Below are 24758 nucleotides of genomic sequence, written 5' to 3'. Positions count from 1 at the left end.
TAAAATAAGATAAATTGATAGATGGTTAAATATGTGATAAAAGAAATATAGCACAATGTTAACTGTAGAATCTAAGTGGTAGGGCATGCAAGTGTTCACCATGTAATTCTTTCAAATACCCAATAATTGTGAATTTTCAATATGAAAAGTTTTGGGGACAGAAAAATCTATGAGCATATAATCCTGTTAACTTCCGGTCTAGCAGAGTCAGAGGACTGTGCCAAAGGGACCAAAGAGAAGCCCAGATCTCAAACAAGCCGGTAGCCGGGGGCAGAGTGGAGGCTCCAGTGCTGACCAGGGCCACCCTTGAGCTACAAGGCTCCCAGGGGGCTCAGCACTACCAGGAAACAAGGATTCACAGAACAAACTCTATGAATAGGAATGTAAGAAATAGGTACCCTGCTAGGAAACAAATGTTTCATACCCTTTGACATGCATTCCCTAAAAATGAGCTTTCATTCCTAATTATTGAAATAAGTTCCAAAGAATCCTTTGCAAACTTAAAAACATCAGTAGCTTATTTCAAGTTGTTATGTACTAAGTAACATTTTGAAAAATTAAATTCAGGCTGATCAAAAATCAGTATTGCTTGCCCCTTAGTACAAATTAACAGCATTTTTAAAGGGCTTCAGATGTGAAGCTCCTGCAAATCCCACCTCATTCAGGGTGAGCTCTGCTAGTTCCCAAGAGCCAAAAGTATTTCTAATTTTTCTTTTCCCACAGAGATTTGCAAGTAAATCTTAGGCAAGAAAATAGAAAGTAACAGGGAAAGTCAGCTTTTGAAAACACTCAAAATCAGTATTCTTCCTATATTTTCAAAGTCTAAGGAGGGGGCTTCCCTGTTGGCGCAGTTGTTAAGAATCTGCCTGCCAATGCAGGGGACATGGGTTTGATCCCTGGGCCGGGAAGATCCCACATGCCGCGAAGCAACTAAGCCCGTGCGCCACAAGTACCGAGCCTGTGCTAAAGAGCCCGCAAGCCACAACTACTGAGCCCATGTGCCACAACTACTGAAACCTGTGCGCCTAGAGCCTGTGCTCCACAACAAGAGCAGCCCCCCCTTGCCACAACGAGAAAGCCCTGCACACAGCAACGACAACCCAACACAGCCAAAAATAAAAACAAATTAATTAAAAAAAAAAAGTCTAAGGGAGTCACAAATAATTACTGACTAAAAGGTTAAGAAAAAGAATGATTAGGGCTTCCCTGGTGGCGCAGTGGTTTAGAGTCCGCCTGCCAATGCAGGGGACACGTGTTCGTGCCCCGGTCCGGGAAGATCCCACATGCCGCGGAGCGGCTGGGCCCGTGAGCCATGGCCGCTGAGCCTGCGCGTCCGGAGCCTGTGCTCCGCAATGGGAGAGGCCGCAGCAGTGAGAGGCCCGTGTGCCGCAAAAAAAAAAAAAAAAAAAGATTAAATAAAATGAAATTTGACTAATGCCCACTGACCCGAAGTTTCAACCAGAGAAACTGCTACTCTAGAGCAGGCTTCTCAGGGACCTCCCTGGTGGTCCAGCGGTTAGGACTCTGCACTTACACTGCCGGGGGCCCGGGTTCAATCCCTGGTCTGGGAACTAAGATCCCACAAGCCTCGTAACGTAACATAAATAAAATAAAATAATAAAAATAAATAAAATAAAATAAAATCCATCTAGAGCAGGGTTCTCAGCCTCGGCACAATGGCCCTTGGGCTGCGCCATTTGACATGGGGAGCCCTGTGCACTGTGGGTGTCTGGCCGCACCCCTGGCCTCTACTCACCAGGTGCCAGTTGTATCTTTTCCCACTTCCAGTGTGACAACCACAAATGTCTCCAGAAATTACCAAGTATCCCCTGGATGTTGAAACAGTCTCTGGTTGAGAACCACTGCTCTGAAAATGGCCATTTACACCTTTTAACACCTCTCCCCACCAAAGCTCATGGGGTCATGTGAAGAGCTCCACAGAGAGTGTGACCAGCTCCAGCATCAAATAAAGGTAAATTTGCCATAAATATCCATCCTTTTTAAAAAAACTTCTAGGTGTTGTTAATCTTGTAATTTATCACACATCCACTCTGACACTAGGAAACGACCAACATCGTAGTCCCAGCCCCACTGCCAACTAATTGCTTGGATTTTAGCTACTTTCAGGGAGTTCAGGCTTCATTCCACTACCCTGTCCTTCTTTCCTCTCCTCCAGGATTCATCATTTTTCTCTCTTACTACCCTGAATCTAGCTAAAGAAATGACTTGAAATCTTTTAAAATTATGCTGGGAAGAAACAAAATAGAAAAGCTCTTGTCTTTGTATCCCTGCTGTACGGAACAGAGTCTAACAAATGATGTCCATAGACACTTTGCTGAACTGAAAGAATAAAATTTACTTGGAAAGTCAACATCTTAAACATTTCCATCTGGATTTACCAAAAAATGGATTTCTGAAAAGTTGAGTACATTTCAAAATTTTCAAACCGAAATGAAACTTACAAGCATTAGACAAGCCATTACTTACAGGAATACTCTGGTGGCTGCTTTTAAAATAGGGTAATCCTACAAGGTATATAATTACTCCCTAACTTGTTTGTAAATCTAGGTAATCACATATTTTGACTTATAAAAAGCAGAGTATATGTAATTTACCAATATTTAACCAATAGTTACAACATGTCATAAACTCCATGGGAGGGAAAAAAAGCTATAAAATTATCTTACCGTGAACTTAAAGCCTGGTTGTGATCGAATTCCAAGTTGTTTAATTTCTAGTTTGGCCAACATACAAGATAATCGAGTAGGTGCAAACAACACAGAGATGTATGTGTCTTCTTTTGGACGAATCCTGATCTCACAGTTACTGGTCAATCGCTCTTCTGAACCAAAAGTGTGCTGAAACTACAATTTAAAAAAAAAATCTCTGCATAAAACAGAGCAGCAGCACAAATAAAACATACAATTAACATGAACTCCTCGAAGATTAAGAACACAAGATGGCCTACATTAAGTGTCATGTATCTAGATGTTAAGTGTTAAGTGTCCTGGATCTAGACAGAACGTGAAACAGAACAGAGCCACGCACTCCACAAACCTGAAAGCAGTCCTGGTCTTGTCCTCTAATGAGCAGTCGTAAATGTTGGGCCGAAGATGTGGAATTATTTCTTAAAGCTAGTTTCTGAAGCCTAGAAACAATGACACAACTTAAATGTGGTTTTCCTCCATGGATATTGCTACAATCATAAAAACAAAGCCAATTAAAACTGACTGCAGTGTTTGGAGACGGACTGACTGCACAGGCCCCTTGAGCAGCCTGGAAGTGCCTCCACAGTCCCAGAACTCTACATTTGTGCCTCCACAGTCCCAGAACTCTACATTTGTGAGAACGTATGCTCAAGACTCAGCTTATCAGAGAAGATTTTGGGTTTAGTCTCTCTCCTGTTATAGCTCCTTAGCTGCCCTTATTATTCATTCTCTATGTATAGGAATTATCTGTCTTATAAAATAGTAATCAATGAAAATTCAGATTACCAAATTCATTAAGTCATTAAAGTCAATACCATCCTCAGCTCCAAAACCTATCTTTCGTGGAAACAAGGGTCCTAAGCACATCGCTCAGATTTTTTACTTTAAGAGACTCATTTGCACAAAGTAGTCTTTTAAACAGCATACTGAAATAACCTTACTTTAAAAAAACTTACAGTGCAAGTAGAATGGACGTATGAATAGCAACTGGCTCACAGGATGAAAATCCTTCAGTCTTTGAAAATATATGAAGCCTCTCTTCATTAGAGAACACAGAATACATGAATAAATCTCCATTTTACTCAAATTTTGAAGACTGACAGTTAAATTATTTAAGCTGTGGTCTATGCCTTGTGCACCTTGTGCTAAAAGGGAAAGGTTGCTGAGTTTAACCTCAGAATAAAATCAAAGACCTCTGGTTATCAGCACACCTGAGAAAAACCTTCCATAAGTACAATGGTTGGGAAAGACGTTCTGAAAAATATTTTTTTCATAAAAACAAAGCCAATTAAAACCAAGTACAATGTTTAGAGATGGACTGACTCCACGGGCATAGGAGCTACTGAGGAGGGCACAGTTCCTCAAACTCACGGCCATGCAGGACATTTCAGGAGCCTAGCTGAGAGGGGTCTTCACTGAGAGCTGCGTAAAGAACACGTGCCCCTTCATCAACTAGCCTCTAACTCCTTAAATAGATGCAACGTCTCTGATTATTTCTTCTTCCCACCAGTCCCCAGGGCTTTCCAGAGAAGGAACGAAGACACACTTAATTGCCTAAGTTTGGTCATCAGCACAGAATTCACCAAAGAGCTTAAGAAAACTGAAACCTAATTTTTTTGGCTTGTATTTTAAAAAGAGGTTAAAATTTTACTAAAAAATTTGTATTCATGATAGGATGAATAATGAATATGATAGTTTTATTTCAATTCTAAAAACATTAACATGGTCATCATCAACACAGGGAAGACTAGCATTATGTGATAACAGCTACAGTGTATACTCACTGTGTCCTGCCCAGGGGGACACCTCCCCACGCCAGAAACTGCTTGTTGGATAAAATCGAAGGAATATCTGAGCAGCAAGATGCAGGCGTCAGAGGCTTGTTTCCTGAAGAAACTACTTCACCTTTTAACATCACTTCATACTGAGGGCCAAACGACTGCACAAATATTTTCAAGATCCTAACAAAGAAAACCATCTAAGTTCAATATTCAGAATTCAATTCTTTCGACAACTATTGTCCTATGCGCTTCCTTCGTCCAAGAGACTGAGCTGGTCGGTGCTGAGGCTACACTGCATTCTCACCCTCACAGCTTACATTCCAGAGGAGAAAACAGACAGAGAAGGAGACGGGTACATGCCACAGGCCCATGCCACGAGCACAGCGGGAGAGAAGTGCATGGGTCACGGGAGACAGGGAGGGATCTGGGAAGGGATGAGGAAAGCCTCCTGGGTGGGGGTGCTACCCCGGTGGGCAGGTGCGGGCGAGTCCTCCCGGCACAAGTGTTCACATCTGAGCAGCCAGCACCTCTGCACCCAGGGACAAGCAGGCGGAGGACAGTGAGGCACTCGGGGGCTCAGGAACCAGGCAGGGGGCTCGGCAATCAGGCAGGGGATGGGCCACGTGCGTCTGAGGACAGCGGGCTAAGCTACATTTTATCAAGCAAGTTCAAAAGCTGGTGACAAGGGTGCTCCGACCACTGTAAAGGGATATTCACTTATGATTTGGGTGCCAAAAAGTCACTGGCCTGGAAAAGGTACAACTGTCAGTTGTATCTTTAACAACTGACAAGGTCAACTGATGATTTCCTTGGTGAGAGAGAAGAAGTTAGTGAGAAACATCAAGATTGACGTGTTATTATTTACTTTTGTCAGAATATACTTGAAAATAGTGATATCTTACTTTCTAGTCAGCTAGCTGGTTTAAAAGGAGATTTTCAGTAAGCAGAAAGATCTGAGGCTAAAGGAAAGAGGTAAAGCGGTGCTGTATAGGCGAGGTGAAGCGTGTACTCTGTCCCTCAGGCTGTGGACCGGAGCACACCTAAATAAGCACAAATTCGCCATGATCAACAGTCCTACGTTACCTTTCCTCACAGGCTTTGGAATCCTTTGGAGAAAATGAAACTATAACTTCATGCTCTTCTCCAGGTTTAAGGAATAGTTTCTCTGGATCCACTGAAAAGTGACTTCCTTGATCTGGGATCTAAGTATTTACATAATTATAAGTCAACGCTGACCTGCAGACATGGCTTTCACACACTCACGTGCCTTGTCTCTCTCACTGACCACAACTGGGTATTCTACTCCCTCCCTGCCCAGCAATGCCCCACCATCTTACTTTCTTGGAAAGGATACATCTTTCTTCTCTTCCGTAACAAACTATCCCCTGCCCCATCCCTAATTCCTGGCCACCAACACCCCCTCACTCAGCCACACAACTCAGAAATGTTGTCTACACATGTGGCTCCCTCTCCTCCACCCAGCCACAGGATGACTCGGTCTTCAGGAACTAATCTAGAGCTTGGTTCTTGTACCTATTACATTAGACATCCCAGCTGAACTTCCTAACCATCTGTTTTATGCTCGTGTAACACCAGCTCTGAAAGCCCGGGCTCAGATTCTTCTGTCTGACCACCCCTGCCAATGCCCCCAGCCCTTGAACAAGGTCAACAGCAGAGCAACCTTCAGAACCCAAGGAGACACTCACAGTCTCAGCCCGAGGAAATAAGTTACAGCCTCAGACACAAATTCTTACCTTGATGTCCAAGTGGACATCAATATTCCCAGCATTTTTCAAAGGTAAGTACTGCCTTGTTGAGGAAGCCACACTGGCAAACAAGTGCATAGTCTAGAGGATGGGGTAAAACAGGCATGTTTTAAAAATGTCACGCTTGGAATGAAATCAACCTGAACATAAAGTAACAGCAAAGTGAGGAGTTTAGGGTACCTGTAGGTCTTTCGGAGCATGTATCCTGGCTATTCCTGTTCTTGCTCGAAGATTGATACTTTTAATGACTGGTGTAGGGTTTGGACTATCAACTTCTACATCAACTCTTGCCAAGAATTCTTCTGCTGAGTCTAGAATCTCTGTAAAAGGTCATTCTTTTAGTTCAGACACCAGAGTTATTTAATTCTAAATGCCACACATGGCCCAACACTACGCCATCAAGGGGCACAAAAAAATCTTAAAATGACTGTTCAAAGAACTCAGAGAGGAACAGAAATGCGTGGAGGAGAAAAAGGAAGAAAACATCTAATTGGTAGAGGAGATAACATCAATTACCAGAAAAGACCCCAAAACGTTTTCAGTGGTACTTGCTTGGATTATCCATAATTGGATGGGTTTGACCCAAAATAGCATGCTCTCTGCCCAGCTTTAAAACAACATAAAATATCTGACAAATTACAATAAATATTTGACAATTTACTGACAGGAGAAATAAGCCTCAACTTTGTAGTTTATTTAGCTACGGAGTAAAGAAAATCCCATAAAACGTAAACATGATACCTGAAGAAGTCATCTGTTTCTTTGGACTATGGAAAAGAACCCAAATTATCAGAAATTCTGGATCCTGTAAAATAAAAAAAATTTTTCATACACAGTGAAAGAAAAGTAGTTTGGAAACTTAACTTCCTCCTTAATTCTAAATCAGTCCTTCAATCCCCCAGCTCACCTGTCCGTCATCGCTGGCAGGCATCATATGGTTGATCACCGAGGGGGTGGCCAGTTGAGCAATCGCATGGGCATAAGGAACAGCTTTCAGAGCTGTGTGGATGGGTTCCTTGGAAAAGGTGAAGCAGCGCCAGGCTATGGCGTTCTGTCAGAAACAGGAGAAGCTGCTTCAGTAGAGCCAATGGAGTCATGTTGGTGTGATGCTAAATTTGTTCAAAGATCCTAAACAAAAATATCTACTTTCCTAAGAGAAGTTAACCAAGGATGCTACTAGCTGCATCTACAACTCTAAGTCAGTGTGCTCTGTAAAGGTTTCCTCCGAGCACAGTACTTACAGCATTAATAATGAGTCTAATTGGGATGTTGGCGTGCGTCTTGTTTACCAGCTTTAAAGGCAGAGCTTTCCAGCTTCCATAAGTCAAGTCACCAAAATCAAGAACATCTTTCTTTTCTGTTTCTACCTAAATTATGGGAAAAAAGGGATTTATAAAAACAATATATTAATAAATATCACAGCTTATGTTCACATCACTGCCCTTTCCAGCCACAAATAGTCAACATTAAAGGTAAACTTACCTAAGACTCCTGGGGCTATTTTACAATTCCTATTTTCTACACAAGTAAATTATTTTTCTGAGGTAGTCCACGTACCCAAATACACTACAGAACAAAGCAACAGCTTAGCTGCGTTACTGTGAGAAGACAAACTGACAACTTTACAAAACACACAGCCTCCCTTCCACTAGCTCTACTGTTATACTACCGACTTCTCAATTCCCTCCAAAACATATGTGGGCATTTTTGGATTTAGTCCAAACTCTGACAACACTGAAAATGTTTACAATAATATCTAGGGACTTCGCTGGTGGCGCAGCGGTTAAGAATCCACCTGCCAATGCAGGGGACACGGGTTCGAGTCCTGGTCCGGGAAGATCCCACATGCCTCGGAGCAACTAAGCCCATGTGCCACAACTACTGAGCCTGTGCTCTAGAGCCCGAGAGCCACAACTACTGAGCCTGTTGTGCCACAACTTCTGAATCCTGCATGCCTAGAGCCCGTGCTCCGCAACAAGAGAACCCATCACAATGAGAAGCCCACACACCACAACGAAGAGTAGCCCCCGCTCACCGCAACTAGAGAAAGCCTGCGCATAGCAACAAAGACCCAATGCAGCCAAAAAATAAATTAATTAATTAAATTTTTTAAAAAAAACAAACCCCAGTTATTCCGATGTGCAGCCAGGGCTGACAGCCAGTGTCCTAAAGAGGCCTGCAATCCCACAAGAATTTTGTTGCCCCAACCTGGCTAGACCCAATTTCTTTCACTTCCAGAAAATGAGCAACTGTACAAGAGGAAATTTTTCAGTGAGCAGTTTTCAGGTACAGAAAAGAGGATAATCTGAATGTGGTGTTTTCCTCCACGCACATCAAACTATACGATGGAAACCAGCTGGAAAATAGGGTTTAACGTTATACTTTGCTTACAAACATCTTAGCGAGCATATCTGTGCTTCTATAAAACAAAAGAAATAATCTTAATTTTTTTGGCCTCGCTCTGCAGCTTGCCGGATCTTAGTTCCCTGACCAGGGACTGAACCCGCACCCTCGGCAGTGTAAGCGCAAAGTCCTAACCACTGGACTGCCAGGGAATTCCAGAAATAATTTTAAATTTTGGAATAAGAAAATATTGAGAGTAATGTTTAGCTCAATTATAACTTTTGGCACATTCATCCACAAATTCATTTTACCCAAATTTTACTTCTAAGGTTGAACAGCCTCATTAAAATGCCAGGTATGACAAAGACCTGCTTACAGTCACCTCGATCACGGGGGTCTCGGCAATGGCGGTGAGGACAACCCTGCTTGCCAGTGCTTCTGCCTGTGCCACTGTCTCTGCGTCAGCTGAAAACGGCCAAGAAGCAATGCTGAATATACATCGGAAAATCCCAGGATCAGACGGTATGAAGAGCACTTTTATCTCTTCTGTGGCATGAGGTCTTATGATGACTTTATTCTTGAAAACTAAACAAGGATAAGCTGAAAGATCCACCTTAAAAGAAGAGCCACATGGTCCGTTAAGAAATAACTTCGCAATGAAAATCAGGAAGAAGAACCAACTAGTTTAAGATCCCTTTTCATAGTCACTCAAACTACCAAATCTAGATATGTTAGCTCTTGAAAAATACCCAGGCCTCATAACTCATTACCTGGAAAATACAGTTAGTCAAAATTATAAGGACTTTTTTTTTTTTTTTTGGCCATGCCACACAGCTTGCGGGATCTTAGTTCCCAACCAGGGACTGAACCTGGACCACGGCAGTGAAAGCACCAAGTCCTAACCACTGGACCACGAGAGAACTCCCATAAGGACTTTTGAAGATATGTTATTTTTACCTTCACTTTTTTTGAAAAGGGTGCTGAAAATGGCAGCACCTCCAGCCTTGGACATCACCCTGGGACCTGTCTCCCACCCTGGACATCACCTGGGACCTGGTCTCTGCAGCTGTGTAACGTAGGGGGTTAGACTGATCTCCAAGGTTCACTGTCAGGCCTCAAAGTCTACGATTCTGACTCACTCCAATCTCTCCCTCCTCCCTGTGAACAGGGATCTTCTTTTCTACTCCCACTTCCAGAGTCATCATTACTTCCTACATGCTCCTAAAAAGGCCTCCAATCTCACCACCTTTCACTCTCAACCCTTTCCTCCAACCACCTGCCTTTCCTCTACCCTCAGGATCAGAGGGGAAAAGCTGGGGAAAGGGAGAGGGAGAGAAGACAGTCTTATTTTATCAAGTAAATCAAGGTTATCACTAGGATGTAAGAGGGGAGAGTAAACCCGTCCACCAATGTTTGTCTGCAAGAAGCTGCTGACCTTGTTTCCCACTCTCCCTACTCACCGAGGCCCACAGGGTCTAGAGTCTAGAACCTCAGCAGCTGTAACTGATCATGCGAGAGACCCCTGCTCTAATGTTAAAACTGTGTTTCCAGGTATTCCAAAAGATCATGTAAGAACATGATCAGATAAATTAACTTACTAAATGAAGGCACAGGTTGCAAGAGTAACTTGTTTCTTTTTTTTTTTTCCTTTGGAATAAACAACAATAACATATTCAATCACATTTAACAAAAACAACAAATAGAGACCAGAAACTTGGAGCTCCAGTCAGTGCTTTAAGCCGACAGCACAAAAAGCACACTTACGTGATTTTATAAACAAGTAACAATGAAACATAATGGTTAATAAATAAATAGTAACACCTGATGAGATCTGAGAAATACATTCAGATTTCCCTTTCACTGGAAGTACCGCAACAAAAGGGGAACCAAGAGAAAGATACGATTCCAACGATTCTGTGCAAAGTATATGGTGGTGGACATGCTCCCTGGTATAAAAGGAAGTACTAATACTAGGCAAAGGAGAGCTCCAGCATTAATTGTACTGCAATCGCTAAGTCAGAGGAGAAAGACACAGAAAGCTCACCTTTTCACCGTTGACACTAACACTGAGGACCCCGATGCTGACCTGCAGCCAGCAGTCGGCAGGATTCAGGACACTAAGGTAGGTTTGTGACGCGATGCCAATACAGCAAGCATGAGGAAACTTCAATTCCTCAGGCACTCTTACTTTCCCTGGGTAGAGTTAAAGCAGAGTCAAAATGCATACCCAACACCCCATCAAAAGCACAACTGGTTAAATGGAAATTTTTACAGAAGACTACCTGTTGACACCGAGAGCTATGGTTTTATAAAGTGCCCCAGATCTAAACAGGAGTCCCCAACACTGCATACGGCTCAGCAGAGACTGGTCACTAATTTTCTCCTGAGGCAACCAGCCCATGAGGAAAAACAATCAAAATTGATCAAACTAAAAAATTTACAGCTAATCAACTCTTAGATGTTATTGCTGTCAGTAATCTCTTCCTTTTTTCTCCTATAAATATAAGCCACTGCCTAATCTAATGAGAAATGATGGAGGCTCTAACTGATTTTTAACATGATGACCAAGCTTTTCACCATTCTTATGGGGTCACTGTGGAATTCCTTCAGAAGAAAAAGAAGGCAAAACTGATCGTGCTGCAGTGGCCATGAGCACCGTGTCAGGAAAGCATAGCACCAAGCTCTGCTCCCAAGAGTGACCATCAGCACGAGCACAGGCAGCTCAGCCACTACGGGCGGGAGCGGAAGGGTGCTGCCTCTCACTCCCACACGAGTCACCCCTGAAGACTTAAAAACTGGCAGGAGACTCCCTCCTTCAGGTGGGTGATTCTATACTAGACGTTTCCTAGTTGAACCAACAACAGAATTCCAAGTTTGGAGCACAAGAGAGAAACAGAAAGACAAAGGCAGTGGGAGTTTTACCTGCGTTAAGTTTTTATGTTTTTCTAAGGCCACTCAGGGACCCTTGCACAGAAATACGTTATGGTCTGTGTTCCAAATTCAGGATAAAGAGAAAAGTTTACAAGAAATTCAGGCTAATCAGTATCTCCTTGAAACAAACTAGTTTTATGGTCCCAATTGAGAAAATTCAGTTTTTAAATAGCAGCAACCAACAACAAGCAGTAGCAGAGAAAAAAGCATCTTACCAAATCCTGACATCACTCCTGAATCCCATGGATCAATTCCACAGTTTGGACCAAGAGACTGCACAGTAAAAGGTTTGGCTGTACTTAGAAGACTCTGATTGAAGGCGTTAGAATACGGGTTACAAAGGGAAGAGGCAGCCAGCAACTCCGAGCTGATGTTCTGTCCAAGACAAAAGCCCATGGCCACAGAGTTCTGGACGTGCTCTCCTGTGACGACAGCAGGATGACAGTTTCCCGGGAGCCCACAGGCTGTGGTGCCGCCAGCCTGGCACCGAGGCAGTGCTCCCGAGCTCAGCTGGGCACAGGGAGCCATGGGGAGGGGACGGCGTGCGGAGAGCGCAGGGCCCGAGGTGGGCACGTGCTGCCTTGAGGGAGCAGGGCCGCAGCCCTCGGTGCTGGGGAAGGAGGTCTGGGGAGGGCCCTGGCCAACGAACGCACTGTCAGCAGCAGACGTGTCTATAGGAGTCACACGTCCACTGTCGGGCACAGGCCCCTGGCGGGACACAGGGAGGCGCGGCGTGGCTGGCAGGGCCCACTGGCCGAGGCCCAACTCCCTTGGCAGAGCCAGGCTGACCTGGTCCAGTTCACTGGGATTTGAGGTCACACCTGCCACAGTGGTTTCTGACAGATCTTCACTTTTGGAGGAAAGCTCTCTTTTCGATCTGAAATTCGGTTTTACATCTTCAAGTTCGCTACTCAGAGAAGCAGTTTCAGTTTCTTTTTCTGTGTCCAAGTTCTTCTGGATAATACACAGTAACGCTCCTTTTCCTCTACTTTGAAATGGACTTTTTTCTCTCAACTTATCCGGAGCCTGCTCCTGAGATGGAACTGGACTGGCCTGAATAATTGTGGTGCTCAACGTACTGGTGACATCACTCTGTGTGACCAAAAATGTTTAGACATTATCCACAGATAAAGTGAGTATTACAAATGCAAACCATGCTGATATACTCTCAAAGAATAGAGATCTACATGATGTTACCTCTCTGAAAAAAGGATGGCTTATACAAAGTACTTCAGTGGCTGTGAAATGCAGGATTAAAAGTTAGAAAATCTGCATTCATTGTTCTTCCTAATTTACAGGACAAGAAACAAGTGGTTTTGTTTAGTAACTTAGTGGATAGGTTTAGGCACAGCTTAGCGGAGGAGGCCTGCACTGCACACCGCAAGTCATACGCAGCTCATTACAAACTGAACACTGTCATGTTCACAAAACACACCTAGGTAGTAAAATTCTAGCTTCTCCCAAGCAAATCTCTCAGACCTCTCTGCTTCCCTCCCACCCCCATGGCCATGACCCTGGCCTGAGCCTGTGCTGCCCCTCGCCTGACAACTCCAGCCGCCTGGTGTCAAATCCTCCTGGTTCTAACCTCACTCCTCAGTGCCTCCTCCACTGCAAGGAGCTTTCAAAACAACACAGAGCAGGTCTGTGTCCTACTTAAGAGCCTTCAAACTCCCAAATGTTACATCCACCATGTCGTGGTCTGGCCTCCCCTCCTCTTCTCCATGTACACGATTCACCGAAGCCATTCCAAATTTCTTGGGGGCTCTCAAATGCAGCGTGTTTTGCAATTCCCTGCCTCCCCCATGCCTGATTCCAGACAGTCCTCCCACCAAGCTTCACTGGACTCGCCACCTGGTCAGATTATCAGTCGCCTCCTGAATCTCTCACAGTGCATTTCTCTACACGGCATGTCTTGCACGGCCTCCACCAGACTGAGAGCTTTTTGATGGCAGATGCTAAAATATTTGTACTTGTAGTGCCTACCCAGCACGAGCAAAACACACATACACACTTATTTTAAAGTTAAAAGAGCAACAGAAATTAGGCCTGAACTCGAGTCTGAGTCCTACATCAGTAAGACTTCAGCTCCAGAAGCCTGAGTAAAGAAATAACAAAAGTGCTCCCACCTGGTGGTCCTTAAGGCCACGATCTGAGGCCGTGGCAGGACAGGTGCTCTCTCGTTCAGAAATGTAAGTCAGCCTGCTGATGCTGGCCTGTGGACACGTCAGCTGGGATGACTCCCTCTCACAGGGGTGCTTTTGCAGATGAGCTGCTGAACTGAAAGACTCCAGGGCACACCTGGAAGAGAGAACACCTGTGCCTGGACTTGTTCATCCCTTCACTTAACATCGTCTACACTGGCAGAAAGCCCTTCCTGCTTGCCTACAACCCTGTCAACCTGCACTACCGTCTGTCCCAGCTGCCATATACAACTCAACCCTAGACTCAATTCTTTTCACCCTTAATTATCTAAAACTGTAAATCATAGTCCTACTGAATGAAGTATCTGGTAAGCTACTGAAAAAGAAAAATGTTGTGGCAGTTTCATTAATAAATTTCATATACAGTCACATAACAATGTTAGCTGTTCATTCAACAAAAGTTTACTGAATACCTGATATAGAGCAAAGAGCAGAGCACTGGCCAATTCCTGCCCTCAAAGAGCAAAGATGGGGCTTCCCTGGTGGCGCAGTGGCTGAGAGTCCGCCTGCCGATGCAGGGGACACGGGTTCGTGCCCTGGTCCGGGAAGATCCCACATGCCACGGAGCGGCTAGGCCCATGAGCCATGGCCGCTGAGCCTGTGCATCTGGAGCCTGTGCTCCGCAACAGGAGAGGCCACAACAGTGAGAGGCCCACGTACCGCAAAAATAAATAAAGATCTTTGATACAGATTGTTAAAAAAAAAAAAAAAGAGCCAAGATGAAAACAATCAAAGAGATGGGAAGAGCCACACCACGGGCAGGAATAGGAGCAGTGCAACTCTCGGCTGAGCTATCAAGCATGCATAGCAAAAGCCCCTTGACTCAGGTGTTATACATCTAGAGATTAATCCTAAGAAAAAAATTAGTGCTAATTATAAAGATTCGCTAAAAGGAAACATCATATATCACTATCAATAAAACGTAGGCAATCTTAAACGTCATGTAGGAGAAAGGAGGCTATTGAAATTATGGCACAGACACACAATAAAACACTATGCAGCTGTTTTAAATCATGCTGTTGACTACTAACCATTGACTCAGAAAGATGTTCAGAATATATTAAGTAAAAAAAAGTTATAAAGCAATAAATAATAAGCTCCTGCATCTATTTAATACATGTGCCATATTCTGTCAGTTAGCCCCCAGCACAGGAGAGGGCCAAGCTGTCCCTCAAGGCAGAGTACAAAATCACACTGTGTGGGAAACACCGTCACAGCCGCCTCCCACACAGCCGCCTCTGGAAACAGCTGCCGCACCCCCTGAATACTCTGCCATTTAGTTTCAAGTCAGCCCTTAATCTGACTGAATTTTACCCATCATTTCTGTGCACAAAGTTCAGAATACTCAGGTGGCCATCAGACACAAAGAGAAAATCCTATTTTGAATTCTGGATTTTTAAAAGGACCAAATCAAGACAGCCCTGACACAATACTAGTTAGTGAATCTCTAACCAATGGAGACAAAATATTAACCAAATTGCTTCAGGCCCTCTTTAGTCACTGAATAACATGCACCTGCGTGGGTTCTGTATGCACATGCGCACACACACATGCACACACATACTCACACAGACACCATGGGGCAGCAGGAAAAGAGTTCTGGGTAATGGGGTACGTGCTGAGTCTAGCTCCTTTGGTCGAAATGAACAAATGCATTTAGGTTGTATTACTTCAAGCAATGAGAAGTGAACTGTAAGAACACACAAACAAAAGAAGAGAAATTTCAGTCTGGATGTCAGACTCCAAAGGAAGCCAAAAACTGCCAAGGTGCCAGCCACACAAAACCTCAAGGCAATTCTGGAATTAGAAGCTCTAAATCAGCACTACGGACCTGCTGGAAGCTGGCTGGATGCTGGAAGACCAGCCAGCAGGAAAACTGGTGAGCAGCAAACTCAGTAGATAAAGGGCTCTCACCAGAAAGATGTGGCCACTCAACAGATCAACATTCTGACCAACATTTCACTGTGAATATTAAGAAACTTAATGAGTATGGGACCTCCCTGGTGGCACAGTCGTTAAGACTCCACACTCCCAATGCAGGGGGCCCAGGTTTGATCCCTGGTCAGGGAACTACCTCCCACATGCTGCAACTAAGAGCTCGCATGTCACAACTAAGGAGCCCACCTGCTGCAACTAAGACCTGGCAGAATCAAATAAATAAATAAATATTTTAAAAAATTAAATAAAAAACTTAATGAACTGGAAAAACCTGAAAAAAAACCCATGAAACTCATTTTACCATAATACAAAAGTACAAGAAGAATTTCAATAAAAAGAAATGAATACAAAATGAATGTCCACATTGGAAGCCATGAAAGCATAGCTGATGCTACAGAAAATCAGTGACATCAAGGATAAACACTTGAACAGCTCGGCTACCCCGCAACACAGGGAGAACACATAAAGAAACGAAGATGAGGGACTTCCCTGGTGGTCCAGTGGTAAAGAATCCGCCTTCCAATGCAGGGGATGTGGGTTCGATCCCTGGTCGGGGAACCAAGATTTCACATGCCTCAGGGCAACTAAGCCTGTGCGCCACAACTATTGAGCCTGTGTGCCCCAGCCAGACAGCCCATGTGCTGCAAACTACAGAGCCCATGCAAGCCCGCGCAAGACAACTAGAGTGAGAAAACCTGCCCGCCACAACTAGAGAGAAGCCCGTACACCGCAACAAAGAGCCTGCATGGTACAACAAAAGATCCTGCGTGCCGCAACGAAGACCCAACTCAGCCAGAAAATAAAAAAATTTAAACAAACAGACAAAAAAAAAAAAAGCACAAAGATGAGGAAAAAGAAAACAGGCATGGATGCCCAGAGAGGCAGTACCAGCTGCTGGGTGCACGAGAAGGAGGGAGTCACAGGCAACAGGAAACAAAGTCTCCTCAGTGGAAGAGAGAATTGTGCACAGGAAAATCAGCCACAAGACGCCAGCATGTTCATTTAAGCTGATGAGAAAAAAAGGAGATGAGCGAAAGCAGGAAGATAAAATGGAGCTGGATGCTTGGCCTCGGCAGGAACGCCTATCGTGCAGCAGGAGAAGGGACAGAAGAACGAACCTCAGAATCTGCTGGTGTCCTGCTTCTTTCCCCCTAAGGCTGCAGTCTGGCCGTGGCTGAGAGGTGGGGGTGTGGGTGCAGGTGGCTGACCCGTAGGGAGAAGGAAGCCCACCAACAGTCACTTTAGAAAGGTCATCGTAACACTCTCATTCAAAATATCTGACCAAGTTCATGAGAAAGTTCAGTATCCCCCTAAGATATGTTTCCTACACTTAATGAATAAGTGTATTTTCTTAGGGGCGAAAGAAAAAACAGGTGGGTCCAAAACTGAGACCATCCAGCCCAGCATTCTGTCTCTGATCATGCAGTAAAGGGCAGGTGAAGGAAAAAAAATCATAACAATATGTCTTTATAGAGCACTTACAGTTGTTATTAAATGCCTTCATATACAATTTTTTAAAATGTCAAGATCATAGAAAACAAGATGAAACTGGAAAGTACACGGGGGTTAAGAAATAAAAAAGAAAATACTACAAGGAATCTAGAAATCAGAAATGTGAAATGCAAACAACATGAAAAAGTAAGAAAGAGGCAGGTTACTGTGGTGATGGCAAAGTTCTATGTCTCTGATTGTGGAGGTGGTTATACACATTCACACCTATGATAAAATGACACAATTCTACCCACTGCCCTGCCCAGGACAAGTGATTGCACAAGTGGTGATTCTGTGCAGCATCTGGGGGAGCAGGGGAGGGACAAGGGGTCTCTCTATACTATCTTTGCAACTTCCCATGGATCTACAATTATTCTAAAATAAGTTCTTAAAAAAGGGATTACAAACAAAATAAATGCAGATCCCACATATGCAAGACTAGAGTTCCTGGGGTCAGGACCAATATCTTAATAAGTAATTAAAAAAAAAAACCTTTCCTAAATAAAAGAATGCTTGACTCCACATACTGAAAGGGTGCTGTATGACAGGGCAAGGTGGCCATGAGGTCAACATAGAGACATAGCCTAACAAGGTTACTAGACTTGAAAGATCTTATTAGACTTGAAAGCATCTTTGGCATAAAGCTTACAAAAAGATCAAGTCAATTCTGAGGCAAAAACTGTTGCCATACAGAAAGTTTATTTTATTAAATCTATGGATTTTTTCTTTTACGGCTTTATAAAAGATCTTTTATATGTTCCTCTATGGAAAGATTTTAATAAGCAGAAAATTTTACCCAAGCAGTGAAATTATTATAAATGTTCAATATTTTGAAACAAATTGAAATTATATTTGATATCCAAGTTACCTATTATGTGTTTCCCAAGCTGCTCCTGGATTTTGCATATTCATCAGAAATGGTGTGGGTAAGCTAGAGCTAAGTATCCGGGAGAGCAAAAAATACAAGAAAGGAAAAAACCTTCTAAAGACTAGGAACTGTATAACTCATGTCACAAACAAAGGGCTACCCACTCTCCCTAATACGTCAAGGGCTCTGAGAAATGGAGACAAAAAAGACTAACAGTCCATGAGAAAAATGGGTAACAAACATGAATAGATATATGATACAAAAGGAAATATAAAGGAAAGATGCTCATCATCACTCATGATTTAAAGTTATACTGAAATCGTTTTTTTTCACCTATCAGACTGTCAACAAAAAGTTTGATAAACATTCTGTTGGTGAGGTTGTGGCAAACAAGCTCTTTCCTAAACTGTTGGTGGAAAATTAAACTAACACAACCTCTACAGAGGGGTTGTACTAATTTAAATAGGAACGTGAATGCATATACTCTTCGACCCAACAATCTCATTTCCAAGAATTTATCCTGTAATACATCTGCATGCATGCAAAGTAATACAGATAAGGCTGGGATAAGTAACCTTGTGTAGCAAAACATAAGAAGTGTGTAAAGGACCCTCTATTGACTATAAAGAGGGATGAAAATAAGAATATACACTCATATCTGTGTATGTGCACAAACAAAGACCAGAAGGAAACCTAAGAAACCAGCAATAGCAGCTCCTGGTGAGAGGACTGGAGAACGAGGCAGACAATGAGCTTAATGGAGGGAAACACACACACGTGCACATTTATACACAAATAAACAGACACATCTGATGAAGCATTACATTCACACTGTTCAAAGTTCTATGGACACACACATATACCTGTATATGTGTAAACTTTTGAAACAATGTTGACTTAAGGCATTTTTGAAAAATTAAAAAGGTCTTATAACTTGAAGCTTAAGTTACCCTACAGGTTGTGCTAAAACGTGTAAAATATTAGGATTCTTATCCTAACCTTTGAAAAAGCACTTATCAATCTCATTAGTATTAAGAACACAAATAATACTGTAAGATAAAAAAAAAACCCAAAATTAAAAGTTATTTAAAACGCTGATAAGAAAACAGTAGAATGCACACCTTCAACAAACACAGATGGTAAGAGTGCAAGTCTTTAAGACTCTTTTAGAAAATAGTTTGCTAATCCAGAGAGCCTGAAAATATTCTTATCCCTGACTTGGTAATTTCACTTCTGAGGAAATCAGTTAAAACACAGGAAAAATTTTATAAGCAAAGTTGTTCATCTCAGTATCATTAAAATGGCAAACAAACAAAAAAGGTAAAATATAGTATCACCAGTATCGACCAGAAGCACCAAATAAACTGTGACAGATTCATTATGCAGTCTATAACATTAATTTTCTTTTAAATGTAGGAATTATTTTAATAAGAGAAAAAAGCAGGGTATGAAAATTTGCAAAGAAAAATAGCTTGAAAGAAGTTCACAAAATATTTATAACGGTTACTTCTGAGAGATGAAGCTATAGATGACTAATTTTCTTTACACTTTGTTCCAATTTTCCTACATTGAGCATGTATTTTATTGCTTAAAAAAAAAAAAAAAAAAAGGTTAAGCACCTACCCTGATAAACTATTTCCAGAAATCTCACTAGGAGAAGAATGACTCAGTGGAGAAGTGGAAGGTCGGAAGCTATCCTGGTCATCCTCCGAGCCATGTCCACCACACTCAGGAGAGGGATTTTTCAAATCTACCAGAAAGGTGTATTTTCCAATGAGAACAGAAAAAAAAAAACACTCTGTGTAATTTTTTGAATGTGACCAATTACTCTGACACTTACCGACACTTTTAGGTGAGATTATGGAACGGTTTTCAAAAGTCACATGCTTTTCATTGTTACTTGTCTCACTAACATACTCATTTTGCCTCTGATATTTTCTACTATTCTGTGTGTCTTCATGCTCTTCTGACAGCCAGAGGGATGCTACCCTGGGGTTCCTGACTAATGAGCTATCAAGGGCTGGAATGGATACGGAGGCAGCTTTTTCACCATCACCAGAATCTGGTGATTTATGGTCAATGGAATGTGCCTTCACATCAACCCCTGCACCCTCTCTCTCTCCCATATTTGTAAGAACTGAATTTGAAGAGTTTATCGTTCTCAGTGATGCCTGGTCCACGCTCTCTCCACTTTCACCATAAAAACCAGCTGCTGTGTCTTCTTCTGGCTCCCTTACATTTATGCTAGTAGCACCCAGGTCCACTGCATGGATGTCATGTGTAGTCCGTTCTTTGGACAAAGATAAATCCCAAGCATCAGACACACCAGCTCTTGAAAAGTTGTCCATTCCACTTTCATATCTACTAATTTCTGTTTTTTTAAGGTATTTCTCCATATCAAATGCGTTGGATCCATTACTTTTTTCCAGCTCATTAGGTAAGAAATGAGACACAGCCGAACAGTGCTTTTGTTTACCATCGTCCTGAGAAGTCTTCTCTCGGGTTTTATTTGAAAGTGCCTTGATCATGGCGGCGAGCTGGGAGGGGTCAGCGTTCACTGATGCATCTGCGATGGCAGAAGCAATGGTGCTTATCCTCAGCACAGAATCACCACCGCTAGGCAGTTCGCCTGTGTGTCTCTGGGGTTTGCTGTTGATGAGGAAAGTGTCCTAGAAATGAAAAGTTCACATCAGTTCCATGGACAAGCACATATTAGTTTAAGCTTTATTTGTAAGTGCTACATAAGATCTGACAGCAGCAAGAAATTAATGGTATACCAGTTAAACCTCCTAATGAAGAAAGACAGCTGCTATCAACTTGGTTTGTAGAGTACTCGGTCACTTACAAAGTTGGTTCATCAGTTGTTCAAAAAAAACCCTTCAGGAGTTAAAGAAATGCTAAAACTGAATCAGAAAATAATTTAAAACCAAAAAATTGAAATACTGAAATTGAGAAGCCATTGAGCCACAGTGACTGCAATTATGATTCTTGGTAATTTCATTCAATTGTTAGATTTATAAGCAAGACATAAATAGAAACCAGGGGTAAAATAATGAAATGGAACCAACAGCAAAGCAATATTTAAAAAATGCAAATTAAGACTTCTGCCTCTAGTAATAGCAGACTAAGTGATGCAAACCAACTCTTGCTGACAGCAATTAGACAGCATATCCGAAAACATCTCTTAGAAGGCGCTGGAGAGCCAAAAAAGGAATAAAAAACTATGGGGCCAAAATCCAAGAGAAGAGAGCATCCCATAGAGGTGAGCCCAGTCCCAGGGATGCTCTGCCCCAGGGTAGCTGCTTTAGGAAGAGGCTACTGCTAAGACATCAGGAAGCTTAAGAAGCTAAGAAAATCTTTTTTGAAATGATAATTTTTAAAAAAGAAGCTAAGAAAAGCTGCTCTATGGGAGTAAGGGTACAAAAATCAGGTTCAGAGTTTGCCAGTGATGAGGGGAAGGCGGTGACCATGGTAAACATCCATGCTTTAGGACGAGACCACAGAGGGCTACTCCCTAGGAGTAAAGGTGGCCCTCAGGAGGACCGGAGGCCAAGCTCCAATCAGCTCAATCCCAATAACTGAATTAAAGCAACCTGAGACTGCTACTGTTCCTCGCTCAGAAGCAGCCAAAAATCCTGTCTGGAAGATCTCCCATGGCCTCAAATATTTCAGCAACTTTTCCTGTAAAAGTCCACTCCTCTATCAATGAATGACACACAATGTTCCAAGGTAATGTGGCCCACATCACAGAAAAACACAACTGTGGGGCTTGCAGACAATGGATTATCAGAGTCTAAAACACATCTAAATCTAAAATCTAAAACATACTTAAGGAATTAAAAACAACATTAAGAACTCAACAGAAGACTAGAAATTATCAAGAAAGAACTAAATGTAAATTCTATAATTAAAAAATACAATGAAAAATTAAGAATCCAATGGACAGGGGGTTCCCTGGTGGCGAAGTGGTTAAGAATCCATCTGCCAATGCAGGGGACACGGGTTAGAGCCCTGGTCTGGGAAGATCCCACATGCTGCGGAGCAACTAAGCCCATGCGCCACAAGTACTGAGCCTGCACTCTAGAGCCCACGCTCTAGAGCCCCCGAGCCACAACTACTGAGCCCACATGTCACAACTACTGAAGCCCGCGTGCTTAGAGCCCATGCTCTGCAACAAGAGAAGCCACCACAAGGAGAAGCCCGCACACCACAACGAAGAGTAGTCCCTGCTCAACGCAACCAGAGAAAGCCAGCGTGCAGCAACGAAGAACCAACACAGCCAAAAATAATTAATTAATTAAACAAAAATTAGTATGTCTTACAAAAACCTTCCAGAAAATAAGAAAAATGAGACCAGCAAAACCTTGGTACCAAAACCAAACAAGAACATGGTAAGAAAGAGCATCAACCCACTTGTGAACACATATGCAAAATTCTAAATAAATTATTATCAAACTGAATCCAACCATCTATAAAAATGATAATGTATCATGACCCAAGTGGAGAAGAGCAGCTTTAATATTCAAAACCATGTCATGTAACTCACCACATCACCAAAAGAAAAGAAAACTCATGTTCACCTAGACAGATGCAAAACAGCACTGGACAAAATTCAACCTCCTTACCAATTAAAATAAAACTAGCAAACAAATATTAGAAGGGAATTTTAAAAACCTGATGATAAATAAAAATCTAGAGCATCCATCAAATTTAAAGACAAAATACTATTGAAAAGTTTTCCCTCTGAGTCAGGGAAACCCAACATCACCACTTCTATTCACTGTTCTAAGATGCAGTCAAGTAAGGCCAGACAAAGAAATGAAGGTATAAAAATTAGAAAGGAACAAAACTGTTGGTATTCTCAGATAATGTAAGTGCATATACAGAAAAATCCAAAGAATCCATAAATAAAAATGAATTTAGCACGCTTGCTGGATATAAGGTAAGTATATTAAAAAACATTTATTTCTGTTTAGCCACAACAAAGGGAAAATTAAGTTCAGAAAGATAATATTAAAATACCACTTCAAACAATTCAGAAAGAAATCTAACAAATGATGTGTTAAAATCTCTGCACAAAAAAGCCCCATAAAATACTGAGAGGAGGGCTTCCCTGGTGGTGCAGTGGCTGAGAGTCCGCCTGCCCATGCAGGGGACACGGGACCGTGCCCCGGTCCGGGAAGATCTCACATGCCGCGGAGCGGCTAGGCCAGTGAGCCATGGCTGCTGAGCCTGCGTGTCCGGAGCCTGTGCTCTGCAACAGTTTCACCGTTCTACAGATTAAACACAATCCCAACTTAAAGCTCAGGAGGGTTGCTAGTTGGTTGTGAAAGGTGACAATCTGACTTCAAAATATATATGGGAATGTAAAGAACAAGAACAGCCAAGATACTTTTAAAGAAAAATAAGAGGGGAAGACTTATTCTGCTAGATATCAAGACCTACTATAAAACTACACGATTTTAACAGTGTCATATTGACATAAGACAGATCCCAAATATCCATCAACAGTAGGGTGAATATATCAATGACAGAATATTTGTAATAGAATACAATACAGCAATGAAAATTAACTATTATACTTATCACAGTTGCATCTTGCAAACCTAAGTGGGAAAAAACGAAGAAAAATATATGCTACTTGGACTTCCTTAGTGGCACAGTGATTAAGAATCTGCCTTCCAATGCAGGGGACACAGGTTCGATCCCTGGTCTGGGAAGATCCCACATGCCATGGAGCAACTAAGCCTGTGCGCCACAACTACTGATCCTGCGCTCTAGAGCCCACGAGCCACAACTACTGAAGCCCACGTACCTAGAACCTGTGCTCCACAACAAGAGAAGCCACCACAATGCAATGAGGAGCCCACGCACTGCAACAAAGAGTAGCCCCCGCTCGCTGCAACTACAGAAAAGCCCGCACGCAGCAACAAAGACCCAACGCAGCCAAAAATAAACAAATAAATAAATTTATATTTAAAAAAATATATATATATGCTACTACATGATTTCTTGTATATAAAGTTCACAAACGGGTGAAACTGATACAGTGTCATAGGTCAGACAGGAGGAAGTAGTGTTCAGGAGGAACAAAAAAATGGCTCCTGGGCTGTGGGCAATGCTCTCTTTCCTGACCTGGGGTGTACATGGGTGTATAAGCTGTGATAACTCACTGACTGTAAGTTTGTTTTATAAACTCTTCGTACATTTATTATACACTGATAATATTTAAAGGATACTTGCAATAAAATTGAGTAAGAAAAATGTTATGCATTTTTTACATGTGACTTTATCTTGATCTTGTATGAGAATTATGACAGCGAGGTTTTAGCTTTCCTTCATGAAAGGCTTAAAATACCTCTGTTTTCCCTTTATTGGCAGTTAATGTCACATCATTTTCATCCACTTGTGAAATACTCTCCAGTTCTTCAGCCTGAAGTGTAACTGATCCTTCACTTAGCTGTGCCTTTAAATCTCCTGTAGAAAATATGTAATATTCAACTTACATCTATACACTATCTCACAGAAACAATCCGTGGGATAAGGACCACTAAATATCCCAACCCCCCCACCCCCCACTGGAATATAGGCTCTTTAAGGACTAAAGCACATTTTATACAATTTCATGATACAATGTACGAGGCATTATACTAGCAAAAAGTAGCTGCTTGATAATTGTTATGTTAACCAAGAAAGTCTGATTTTAAATATTCATCACAGATATTTATCAT

General features: G+C 42.3%; 1 protein-coding gene and 1 non-coding gene across 2 annotated transcripts in view; one reads left to right on the top strand and one right to left on the bottom strand.

The window, feature by feature from the left end:
• LOC136132458 (nucleoporin SEH1) overlaps nt 1-24758 on the bottom strand; it is a 119012-nt gene that overhangs the window by 32699 nt on the left and 61555 nt on the right. Inside the window, exons 22-37 of the mRNA XM_065889344.1 lie at nt 24386-24504; nt 19868-20696; nt 19651-19777; nt 13656-13827; nt 11745-12621; nt 10643-10791; nt 8981-9211; nt 7497-7622; nt 7163-7306; nt 6997-7060; nt 6436-6575; nt 6244-6336; nt 5573-5691; nt 4493-4669; nt 3058-3148; nt 2688-2864 (exon numbers count right to left, since the gene is read on the bottom strand). Coding sequence (XP_065745416.1) covers nt 2688-2864; nt 3058-3148; nt 4493-4669; nt 5573-5691; nt 6244-6336; nt 6436-6575; nt 6997-7060; nt 7163-7306; nt 7497-7622; nt 8981-9211; nt 10643-10791; nt 11745-12621; nt 13656-13827; nt 19651-19777; nt 19868-20696; nt 24386-24504 — 3635 coding nt within the window. The remainder of the gene's footprint in view (nt 1-2687; nt 2865-3057; nt 3149-4492; nt 4670-5572; nt 5692-6243; nt 6337-6435; nt 6576-6996; nt 7061-7162; nt 7307-7496; nt 7623-8980; nt 9212-10642; nt 10792-11744; nt 12622-13655; nt 13828-19650; nt 19778-19867; nt 20697-24385; nt 24505-24758) is intronic.
• TRNAV-UAC (transfer RNA valine (anticodon UAC)) lies at nt 1499-1571 on the top strand. Its single transcript has one exon. It is a non-coding gene; the product is annotated as a tRNA-Val (tRNA).

The sequence above is a fragment of the Phocoena phocoena genome, chromosome 13 (assembly GCF_963924675.1).
Source record: "Phocoena phocoena chromosome 13, mPhoPho1.1, whole genome shotgun sequence".
Taxonomy (NCBI): domain Eukaryota; kingdom Metazoa; phylum Chordata; class Mammalia; order Artiodactyla; family Phocoenidae; genus Phocoena; species Phocoena phocoena.
The sequence above is the reverse complement of the archived record's forward strand: the minus strand, read 5'-3'. Positions and strand labels throughout refer to the sequence as shown.